Source organism: Pangasianodon hypophthalmus, chromosome 24, assembly GCF_027358585.1.
Source record: "Pangasianodon hypophthalmus isolate fPanHyp1 chromosome 24, fPanHyp1.pri, whole genome shotgun sequence".
Taxonomy (NCBI): domain Eukaryota; kingdom Metazoa; phylum Chordata; class Actinopteri; order Siluriformes; family Pangasiidae; genus Pangasianodon; species Pangasianodon hypophthalmus.
In genome coordinates, this window is record NC_069733.1 from 7,086,317 (window position 1) to 7,099,337 (window position 13,021).

The 13,021-nt window shown below is 37.6% G+C and overlaps 1 protein-coding gene across 2 annotated transcripts in view; it reads right to left on the reverse strand.

Annotated features, from left to right (window-relative positions):
- The window catches only part of fam172a (family with sequence similarity 172 member A), a 167,497-nt gene that overhangs the window by 89,110 nt on the left and 65,366 nt on the right, over window positions 1-13,021 (reverse strand). For both annotated transcript variants that reach the window (XM_053229179.1, XM_026931208.3), the window contains one exon: window positions 2,943-3,146. In XM_053229179.1, the coding sequence (XP_053085154.1) occupies window positions 2,943-3,146 (204 nt within the window). The remainder of the gene's footprint in view (window positions 1-2,942; window positions 3,147-13,021) is intronic.

Genomic DNA, 13,021 nt, shown 5'->3' on the forward strand with positions numbered 1-13,021 from the left:
CAAACACTTTGCTCTGCAGCTACAGGTGCACAATCAAAACATTGTTGTAGATGATTTTAAACATAGTATACAGTGCATAAGAAGTGGGAAATGGTGGAGTTTATGCTCAGGACCAATGGGGTTGCATTTAGACGGGTGTGATCCTTTTGCCTCATGCAGTTGCTGTGGACTGACAGATTAGTTAAAATGAAAGTGCATCTCTTCCATGAGACAAACTGCTGGATGGAAAAAAAAAAACTCAGAAATACTTTTGATTGCTTTTAAGAATTGTGTTTAAGACTAACCACTACGACAGAGTGATTACTGAGTCTTAAACTAAAGCTGTTCACTGATTCCAAAATATAAACTCAACTCAAATAACAGGCAAAAATAAGTAAAAATACACAATGAACAGAGAATGTAATTAACACATTTTCAAACATGTAAAAGCCACTTAGACAATATAGCCATGTGAAAAACAGCGTGTCCCAGTGGTGACGCATGACCATTTGCACAATTTTTCTCAGCAGCAACGTTTTTTAACATAGTATGAACTCGGTATTACTTACTTTATTTTAAGGCTTCCTATAGGAATTCTGTGCAGGTGAACTTATCTAAGCTTACTATACTAACACACACACACACACACACAGTCACTCGCTGTCCTTGTACTAGTTCCTTTGCTGCTGTCTGGGCATGTATAATGTAAGTGCATGGAAAGGGAAGCTGGACTCGCCTAATGTGAGAGAGTAGAATTGGGAAAACCTTGGCTAGTGCTGCTCTAACGATCTCACGCTGCTAGCATTACAAAGTGCAAAAGGTTCTGGGGACAAGACGGAGCGAGGTGAGGAGAGAGTAAGCGAGACCTCATTATATGAATCCTCAACTATTCCAGCTGAAATATTTATTAAGACATTATTATGGGTTCTTTCCATCGAGAGTGTAACTCCTCGTTCCTACTCTTTCTCACACACATCTGTGCGCCTGCACCGACCACATGAAGACATCAACAGGACCAGAAAGAGGTCCTCTCCATATCAGTGTTGTGTTTTCCCTCATCCATGCAGCTCTCCACACGTAGTGCGGTGATGAAACGGTTACGTCAAAGTGAGAATGGCTGAAGTGCGAGCATTTGCACTCGCTGATGGCTACTTCACAGAATTCCTTGTCTCATTCTTTTTCGTGTGTGAGTGAAAAAAAAAGCCGACTGTTGAGTCCTGTTGTAAAGCGAATTCATTAAAATAAGTGAAGGGTGTCAAAGTTACTTTGGCGCGATAGGAAGGCCGTCATTAAAGCGCTTGTTTATAGAGCGTGAGAAAGCGAGCTGTACGGATTCCGATGTGATGTTAATAATGTAGATAATCATGCTCAGAACAGTGTGTGTGAAGGTACCATTGGATGTGGTACAGGAAGTGTGTTGACAGCTCACACGGCGCTCGTGTGTCACGCCGGTAACTGACAGTATAAGGCGTGTGATGTGGCTCGGATACACACATGTAGACGTGTAGCGCGGACATCAGTGAAACAAAGCGTTAGCGATCTGCCAACAGATTTTTTTTCCCTCTTCTTTTGTCGGACCACTATGCTGAATTACTTTAGAGCTGGTTTATCTCTTTGATTGGGCAGGTGTTATCCGTGAAAAAAAAAAAAAGAGAAGTGCCTGGGGTGTGTGTACTGTATGTATGTCTATAGGATTAAGTGTTGTATCCGCAGCAAGCGATAAGAGATGTGATGGGCTGCTGTTGGGGAATTATGGATTTTAATGATAGTGAATCTCATGGTCAACAGCTACAGGGGACATGGCTCTGATCAGCCTATTCAGCTGTGTGTGTGTGTGTGTGTGTGTGTTAGCAAACAGGCATATTTAGCCACCATACAATTCCATTTCATTTGCTGCTTTGCAAACATAATATCATTTCCATCAGGATATCAATTTTGCAAAACACTAGGCTTAATGAATTTCCATTAGGGCCTGAAAAATACATATATAGTGTTCAAGTACTATTTGAATTTTTATAATGTTTACATACTGGAGGGCAAGAAAATCCATATTCAAATGTTTAAAATCCTGGGCACTATTAGTCTTCTAGCATGAAACACTTGTTTCAATTTTTTTGACAGTTAATGCTTGATTTTGTTGGTGCACATTTCCCCTCTCCATATTTTTTTTTTCTTAAATAAAAAAGAAAGACTGCATCTCCTAAATGTGATGATGTAAGTGTTGCGATTTGGCATAACTGTATGAAGACAAGCTGTAGATTATTTTTTTATGTGTATCCTCCGTAGTGTACAAAATGTAAGATTTAGCTAAATTACAGTAATAAAGTTCAAAACTCTGTCAATAAATTTTAAAAAATCTTAAAAATAAAATTTTATATTAAATTTATGATACAGGCTCTGTGTGAATTTCACCTTCAATGCTTATGCTACTGTTAATTTTCATCTTTTTTTTTTTTTGGCTGTGGCAGCATAAAACTATAGGATTGTTAATACCGCATAAACACACAGACACACAGACACACACACACACACACACACACATATATATATATATATATATATATATATATATATATATATATATATATATAAAAGTATTAAAGAGATTAAAATTCAAATGCAATGTTTTAATGGAATTTGACAACCCTAGCTGTCAAAGCATTTTTTTTTTTACAGCTAAGACTGGATCATTTCTCTCATTCCATGTGTGTATGTGTGAGCAAGTGAAAAGAAGGGGGTAGTGAATATCTGGAAAGTGAGAGTAAAGAGAAGCCTTTTCTGTACACACACACTCTGGAATGCTGCCAAACTCAGCGAGCCTGACCGCACACCCGTGTGGCCCTCTCGCTCAACTCCACTAAACCCTCTCTTACCCTCTGCTTCGCCCTCCATCTCTCTCACTCTCGCTTTCACCCTCCCTCTCCTCTTCTCCTCTCCCTCCCCCTCCACCTTTCCTCACTCACCCGGATCGGGATGCGTTTCGTCTCGCGCTCCTTCTGTGGGTTGCGGTACTTCTCGTACCCATCTTTCTTTTTCTTTCCCTCGCACTCCTCCTTACGCTCGCGTTTCTCCGCCGGTTCGTCCCATGTGTCCGTAGACGGATCCCCGACCTTGTCCACCTCCAGCGCGTTCTCGTTGGGGTTCAGCACGATCACGCCGTAGCCCTCCTGAGACACAAACACAAACAAACAAATTAACAGGCAGGAACAATGCTGCGTGGCTGTGTGTGACTGTGTGTGCAAATAATACAGCGAGGTATCCAGGGAGTGACATGGCTGCCAGTGCTGAACTCAGACAGAGGGGCACAGAGAAAGGCCTGAGTTCTGAGAGATACACAGAGAGAGAGAGAGAGAGGGTCGGGTTGAGAGCCGTGTGGCAGAGGAGTTAACTGGAATAGGGTTTAGAGAGACACAGGGAAAAAGAGAAGGAAAAAATGACGGAGAGTGTTAAGAAGCCAAGAAGCAACAAATACTGGACTAGAGTGTGTGCTTCCAAAAAGTACTATTAAAAACTCTCTGCTTGTGTTCCAGGATGTTTTTAACTCTGCTTGTGCTTAACAGGATGTCTTTTTGTACAATGAGGCTTTCAGTGAAGCAGATGAGGTTTGCTTTATTTTCTAGACTCCAGATTACTCTTTGAGCTTCAGCTATATTTATTTTTATAATTTTTTTTAATTAACAGCAAAAACCTCCATTAAAATCCTCATTATCTTCAGCTAAGGCTGAATACCTTTATTATGAATATGGCAAATATTGCAGTAAGACCTATTTGAATCTAAAAGATTTGTTCTGCCAAAAATTTTGACTTAATACATCACTCTTAGGAAATCGTACCGGATGATAAAAAGAGAAAATTAAATGTGTCAAAGTGAAATGTATAAACAGCCACACACTCGATGTTTAAAATAGTTAATTAAATGGTACGAGCATTAACTATGGATTCGACGTCCTTGCATGATTGCATGGCACTGTTAAATATGTAAGTACAAAAGGTCACTTCTCTGTTGCTGCAAAAGAAATCACACATTTTTATGTTTAAGGAAATATGTGGAAGTAGGGAGATGTTTTAGTCTGTTTGTCTGAGTCACCTAACATTTCTTTTCCACAACAAAAAGAAATGTTAGGTGTGTAAAAAAAAAAAAAAAAAAAAAAAAAAAAAAAAAAAAACATGGACAAGAAAATGAAAGCCTAGCTTTCTGGTTACAACTGAAAGTTCACTCACTGCACTTGGAAAATGTTTACCCCTAATGCACTTGTAGGAACTGTTTAAAAAAAAAACACAAAGTGGAGTTTAAAAACTAAAAATTAGGTTTCTCTTCTAAAGCATCACTAGTAAAATGTATGTCAAATATAAGCGCATAAATATAACTAAACACACATTTGATTATTTGAATAAAAATAATGTCAATAAACACTATTACACTCACTCCTGGGGGTCACATATACGCACATTTCAAATTTAAATGAATTATGTTGCAACGCAAGCAGCAACAAAGCAAGTGTCATTTTCAACAGGCTAATTAAAAATTAAGCATCTGTCGATATCTTACAATCATAATTAGATCGTGTGATGTACTGCAGACGAAGCACTTTCGCATTCTAATCAATACAAATCAACTGTGGCTGCCCTCCTGCTCTGTCTGCCGTGCGACTGCAACTAATAAAGTGGGAGAAGTAATTACAGCTAATAAACCTCATAAACCTAGCAAAAATCTTAATAAAAGATTACAAAGTGCTCAATCAAATTTAAAAGTGATAAGGAAAAACAAAAAGGCAGCTTGCTAATTAAGCGTGTAATATTTTTAAAATTATTATTACAATTAATAACAATAATAATAATAATAATAATAATAATAATAATATCTCTCAGGCAATTCAACTAGAATTAGTGCATGTACAGCAAAACTAATTTGGTAACAACTTTAATTCCCTTTTCATTCAAAAAAATATGTTTTAATCCAGTTAGCTTGCTCCACATAATAAAATCCTGTGGTCGCACCACACATGAGTGTATGTATATTCAGAGAGATTTTTCTTTCCCTGACAACTTTCTGGTTGAGGACAGAGGCGCTGGCCAGGAGCAGTTTGGCTTTGTGGTTGCACGCAGTGGTGAGGCAGCTTGAGTGGAGTTTAGTGCCACTGCCCACTGGTGGCAGGCAAGATAAATGACTAGGAGAGAAGGACAGCCTCAGCCGAGCCAGACAGGCCTCTCTCCTTCTCTCTCTCTCTCTCTCTCTGTCTCTCTCTCTCTTCTCTGGCTGTATCTCTAATGGCTACTTTGCCTGGGTTAAATTTCGGAGAAGATCGAGCCTCGTTCCTGCGTTTGCTGATTAGAGCTCAGTAACGTTTGCTGCCACAGAGCAGAGGTGTGAGCGTCGTCTCTCATGCTTACCCTCATCTGTGCTTGCTGCAAACAGCAGAATTTTCATTAAATGAGAAGGGGTTCTGGGAGAAATGATGCTTTTATGTGATATTAGTTAAAGTAATCTAAAAAATATTTTTTTTTAATAATCAGTCTACATTTAAAAACATGTACAATTCATCTAGTTTTATAATTATTTTTATTTTATTTTAATTAATAATAACTTTTTGGACATTCAATCAATTAAGTCTCCACATGCATGGACAAAAAATTGTATAAATATATCCACATTTTTATGATAATATATAGTGTCTATATATAGAAGCTTTTCCTAGCTACTGTTCTGTGTGTATATATAAGCGACAGCAAGGGAGCTTATCTGTGAAATTCTACGCCTCGTTCTGTTGAGTGGCTGGATCGGATGTCTGGCTCTTCCCATGCCCCCGTGCCCCAGGTTGGCACCTCCTCATGGGGCAGAGTAAGCAGGCCTGGCCTCTGGGCCAACGGTCTGTCTGGGTCACAGTGGCCCCACAGTAGGACTCAGACCTCAGTAACCCACCACTGGATGCCCTCTTAAGTGTTCTTTTGTCTGTCTGTCTCAAACTAGCTGACTCCCTTCACACACAGCCACAATGGCCGCCGCTGCCGTGCGCCTTCATCTCACCGACTGACAGCGCCGTGACGTTCAAACGCACATCCATAATGTTTGACAAAAATATGAGCATAAACCGTGGTTAAAAACTTTCAGGTCATAAAATGAATGTACAGAGAACAAAGAATGATTTATGATTAGGTCTGAGATGTATGGATTAGACAGTGTAAAAGAGATAGGCATTATATAAAAAATATAATAGCACCAGAAAATTTGATAAAAAAATGCATCTTGAATTTATTATTATTTTTGGGGACTTTGCTAGTAAATTAACAACAACAGCAAATGAATGCAATAGAGCTACATTTTAAAGTCTACTGATAAAATGATTCAATATTTAAATTCAATATTAAGAAAAAGAAATATTTAAGAATAAACATAAAAAAATAAATAAATCAACAAACAATAATAATAACAATAATAATAATAATAATGTCCTGAAAATTTATCAGCTATGTCTAGGTTAAACTATGCAGGTTTATTCTGATAGTGTGGTGCCACTTTTTATTTACAGGCACTTTATACTTTTTAATAAAATATGCAGTTGGTCAATGTTTCTCAAAGTACTGATGATACCCAGAATATAACCAACCAAACAAATAAATAAATAAACAACCTTGTCATAGTGTCACTTTAATACGAGCCATTAACATTTACTAAATACTACAAAAACAAAATCTACCTGAATTAAGACTCATGCAGACACGCAAAAGCTCTTCATTTCCTGAGTGTTTTCGTCGTATGTGTGTGTATGGACATTAAATACACTAATAATGGTCTGTCCACTAAATCAGTCCGTTTACAGACAGCACTAATAAATTTAGCTTAAAGCAGAGCCGAGCTGTCCGATTCCTCAGTCAGTCCTGCTGAAAGGAGACGTGCTTACAATAATATTGGGTCTTCAGCGGCACGCTGACAGACAACCCAGTGGTTTAGCTATTTGCGGCTCTTTGTTTGGCTTTGAAGTGAGAGAGCGAGGGAGAGAGGCTCTCTGTCGTTTTTCCCACCCTTCCTCTATAGTTCTCTGATGAAGAGAAAGGCTCGTACTGCTTCGGGTCAGACAGAGAGGACGGTACTTGTCAGGTACAAAGCGTGCCCGATAGCGGTCAGTAGTATGAGTGTGTGTGTGAAAATGTGTGTGTATGCATGTAATTTTTACTCTTGCACACATCTGTGTGCGTTTGTGCATGTGTAGCCTATATACTGTGTCTGAGGGGGAATATGCGTGCGTGATCAAAGCCGGTGGATGACGTCTCGAGCAACACGCTGACCCTCCATTACCACAAAGCCTCAGTCTGGCCTCCTGCGCCTGCGCGTCCTGCTCTACCACTGCCTGTCATCCCTTTGTAAGCGCAGGGCTGGAAGGGCCAGCCAATCACGAAGCAAAAGGCAGCGAGGACGGAGCAATCTGATTGGAAGATGAAGTGGGGATAGAGGATCTGCAGAGGGCTTTATTCACACTGTGTTCATACTGCAGGTACTCGCTTAAGCTTTGTATGTTGCTATGAGACAAAAAAAAAAAAATCTAAAAAAGTCTAAAAGTCTGAGACCACACTGAAAATCTGTAATTTTATACTGAAAACTGGAAATAAACAAAGTTTTAAAATTTTGAAAATTCTTAAAACAAAAAAAGGAAATGTGCAACATCTTGACTATTCAATATCACTAGGCCCCTATTTAAATTTAAGCTAATTTGTGATATTGACCATGTTAACTGCTTTGGAAACAGGTAGAAAAGGATTTTCCGTGAAAATCCTTTCTATTGAAGCACGTACTTAGATGACATGCTGAAGGGTTTAATCAAACGTGGATCATAAGCTTGTACACAAACTTGTGGAGGCCGTGCCAGCTCGAGTGCACACTGTCATTAATGTAAAAAACGGGACGTACCAAATACTAAGAAACTCTGAAATTCATGTCAGTATTTCTAAGATTTTGCTGATAATATAATTCGTAAGGAAAACCTTTGTGTGAAAAAGAATACCAAACAGAAGCATTTTCACTACTGCTCTCAGACTTTTGGACCCCACTGACAAAGGTGTTTTGTCTGAAACACCTATATATATATATATATATATATATATATATATATATATATATATATAAACATGCACTACAGGTGGCTAAGAATTTGGTAGGATTTGGTAAAGAATTATTCGAGCTAAAAGTGAAATTTTGCAGCTGAGCATAGCTATGTTTGGAGCTATGAGGCTAACAAGTACTGACTTTTCAGTACAGATTTGCAGAGTCAGTGTGTAACTAAACCAGTAAATAAACCATATATGTCTTAGCTGATCAAAGATATGTTTGAGGTAAATAAAAAATTTGGTAAATTTCATTTCTAGAAAATGTTTGGAAACTATCCCTAAAATGAAATACTCCTGCCTTTTTTAAAATCAAATATTTTAACAAATAGGTTACTGATTAATAAACAATGGATTGCACCGAAACCTATGAAATAAAGTACTATTTGGTACAACTACTGTATCTACTAAATTTATCATCTATGCCATGTTTTAGTGATAGAAGTTATGTAAATTTCCCATGAATACAGAACATACCAAAGCTTTTGACTAAGAATAATTAGAGATTTGCATATAGAGAAAAAAATATATAAGAAAAACCATTGTGTTTAGACATTTATGTCAATATATGCTTATGGAAACGAATGACCGTAAATAACCCTGATCAGTTTAAACAACCGCATGTAGGTGGTTATATAATAATTGTGTCAAGACTTTCTACTGTATAAGCATATACGTGATTAGCACAGACTTTAGAAAAAGTGAGATAAGTTTCTTTGTAGTGAGAAAATAATGAAGAAACTTTTTACTTGAAACTCTCTTAATTATAAAAGCCAGTACACTACAGTACAATACACCACAGCTCTCGGAGAACTTATACATTGTAAGCACTATGAGGACTTTGGGGAAAAAAAGAATAACGACCTCTTGCATAAACCTTAACCCTATTACGACTGCCTCCGAAATCACATTAAACAAATACAGCCAGGAAAGATGGAGAATATTCTAAAATAAAACACAAATAAAGAACACAGGCATGTGTTTGCACTCACAGAAACAGACAATGTTGTCTGTTTCATACCGTAAGAGACCCTAGTGCTGTGTGACATTGACAGATTGGCTCTAATTTACGTGTGTTAAGGTTAAGCAGAGACGCTACACAACTAATCCAAACCAACTTCCCCAAAACGCTTCCACTTTTTTCATTTAACACATCCTTCATGTTACTATAACAGCACAGTTACTGCTTAATAAAGCTGCTGAAAAAAAACCCACACACAATACACAAACATCCAGAGGGCTACACACACACACACGCACACGCACACACACACAGCTCTGAGTGTGCACGGCAGCCCCTGGAGGTTGAGGAGAGAGAGGGAGAAGGATGGGAAGAGAGGCTGGTATAGCATTAATCACGGCGCAGGTGGAATTTGTCAGAGCTATCGATTGTGTAAGTAAATGTTACAGAAATCATTTGTCAACTTTTTACAGGAGGGCAACATGTCAATCGCTCAGGAGGAAGTGACTGTGAGCGCAGGGGAAACGCCATTTACCACTACACTTCTAATACTGACACAAACAAAAACACATTCCATCCACCCACCCAACACACACACACACACACACACACACACACACACACACACACACACCCCTAACTGACCAACAAACATACTGCTACTGATCGATGAGCTATACACACTCACACACACACACAAAACAGCTATACAGTACAAAGGCAGTCTCCTCAGTAAAAACCAGTTTCTCTGGAAATGCTTTTGGTCATTTTAAGCAGAATTTGACATCACTTATTAGTTATCGTCTTTGTATACGTATCAGTGCAGTGCTGAGAATGATACAACACTCAAATATCTGCGCAGTGGTGGTCCTCTGGCGGTCCCTTTCATTGACGGATGAAGCAGATAGGACTAAAAGATAATGACATATATCTACTAAGTGACCCATATGCTAGCGTTACCAGATAAGATATCCAAGAGAGTAGAGTACAGCTACACAGTTTTTTTTGTTTTTTTTAAAAAAAAAAAAAAAAAAAAACACTCTGTATATTAAGGCTGAACATTTTGCAGGTGTTTATGACTAATATTACAATTGCAATTTGTGATTATTTTCAATAAATTAAGCTTCAGGACTGTATTGGTGGCCTACATAGTATCAGACATCTACCAAGCATAATTACAAACCTAGTTAACAACATGCATGTGGTTCAAAAGTTAAAAGTAGCAACCAAATAAAATATCGAAACATTACTCAAACAACTGACTTTGTGACGTGTCAACCAAATTTTCAATCAATCAAACTTTGGTAAGATGTTGGTTTTACATTTGTACAAAAAATTAGCTGAAACTTCCAACTCAGAGCCAGAATACAATCAGACTCCCTGTGCTAGCTGGCCAGTAGCTGTGGTTGTATGGTTTTGTAGTCATTTACGCAGCACACGGTATGTGGCTGTGTATGATTGGCCGAGGCAGGTCATGTGCTTATCGTTAAGATGATTTTGTTAATACTCAAAATCTCACATATTGCACACTTTCAAGGATAAATTAATATAAATAGAATAATTCTGATGCATCACATGACTAACATTTACACATTTCACCCAAGAGATGCCTTTTTTAAATTTCAAAATGAAACAATCCATAGCAAAGAGTTCAGGCCATCCTCAGCTGGGTATAAAAAAAAAGGTGGTAAGCTCACCCCACACTTCCTCGTTCAGCAGCCCTCTGGCCAGGTAAGACAATAGAAACAATGGAGCGAGAGAAAACACACGTAGGAGAAAGCCAAAAATAAATAATTCGGAGAGCCTTTTCACGTGCCTTTAGCTATATGATTTATATTTCTATATTGTTCCCCTTCAGCATGCACATACATTTTTAATGAGGGGAATGGAGGATATAGATCATGGAATGATAGCTGCCCCCTGATATTCTTGTCTAACTGCTTCATATATAAATCACTGTACACTACAATATGGGAAGGTGGGAGACAGTGTTTATAGGGTGCTGCACAAAAAAATGGGTAAGGGGCAAGAGGAACGTTGCGAAATTACACTGACCATTATGAGGAGAAGTATTTCAACCTCACACAGTCACAAAACTGACACGGTCACTAGTATTAATCATTCTGATTCGTGTACAATTACCAAGCAATTCTTGGCATAAACAAACGAACAAACAAATAAATAGATAAACAAATCAGCAATCAAAACAAGCAAAACCATAAGCAAACAAAGAAGGAGTTGAAATAAGCAAATAAATAAATAAATAAATAAATAATAATAAATGCATACATAAGTAACTAATCAAATGAATAAATAAGTAAATAAATCCATCCTTGAAAAGTATATATATATATATATATATATATATATATATATATATATATATATATATATATATATATACACATGTCCTTTGAATAATAATAATAATAATAATAATAATAATAACAATAAATGCATACATACATAACTAATCAAATAAATAAATAAATACATACATACATACATACATACATAAATATATACAAAGTATATAAAAGTATATATACGTCCTTTGAATTTTTCAATCATCAGCAAGTCCCACATAGACAACTAACACTGCATTCACCCAGAAGATGTGGAGGCTCACTAATTGACAATGCTTTTACAATATATGTGAAATGATTTACGACCAGACATAAATCACAAATTGTCAAATCTTTTTAGCAACGAATTAGACTTGATCACACTCCAGCAGTCCAGCTGGTAACCTGTAAAGTGATTTTGTAACTAAATTCGTTGCGAGATATTTTGTTCTCTTGATACAACCTGCGTGGCTTTACTGTTGGTCACCATAACATAGTCTAACTGGTGTGAAGGAATGCTCGAACCTGCAGGTCAGTGCTTGGATATAAAAAGAGATTTATCACTAAAGCAGACATTTAGGCACTGATTAAAAAGGTCATAGATATTCGAGAGGGACTTGTAGTCCCAAACTTCATATTCCCTTGTAATCTACCTCTGGCTGAGTAAGAATAATGAGTGTCCTATGGGGTATTAATCTTAGTGACCACCGCTCACTGTGGCCACCCCCTGGGGTCAAAGGTTAAAGTGGAATCCCTTGACCCCTGCTCTGTTATTGCAACCCAAGAGAAGCGGAGCTGAAAGAAAAGCTGGTGGTCTCCAAGGTGTTTTTCTCATCACTGTTTCCATAGGAATAGTTTAACATGGAATTTTTATTTGTGAGAAGTTAACTGTTCCCAATGGAATGGAACATGAGCTTTCCTGGAAAGGAGGCAGATGAGTGTAAAATAACTCCTAAACACTCGATTATTTGACAGGGGCAAATTGTAACATGTCGTAAGGCCAGAACAGCTTCAATCATCAAAGGTATCAATTCCACAAGTCTCTGGAACTGTACTGACACGAGGAACACCGTTCATCCAAAAGATATTCCCAGTTGGTGTTTCTTTTTCATGATAGTCATGAACATCTCTCATAGGTGTTCAGTTGGGTTGCGATTTGGTGTAAACGCCATAACATATCATTTATATCATTTTTATACTAATCAAACTATTCATGCACTGTGGATGGGGCGGAGTTATCCTGGAAGAGACCACTCCAATCAGGACAGAAATGTTTCATCATAGAATAAAGGTAATCAGGTAGAAGAACTTTATATTGATTTGCAGTGACTCTTCTGTCTAAAAGGACAAGTTGGCTCAAAACATAACAGAGTTTTTCCTTTAATTTGTCACCTGTCTGTAGTAATATATTAACATACAGGGCTCCTAATGAAGGAGGGATCCAGTGTCTGCACATAGCCTGCAAGAAAGGAACCACATTTGCAAAGTCTGGTGTGAAAGAGTGTAGTTTATGAAGTATCTTCAGATACTGTTGCCTCTGAACCAGTGTATATCAAATTCAAAGTTTCCTACAAATCTAAGAACACATGCAGAAAAGTTTATCATTATCATTACAGTCACTTCCTTAAACAAAAAAGAA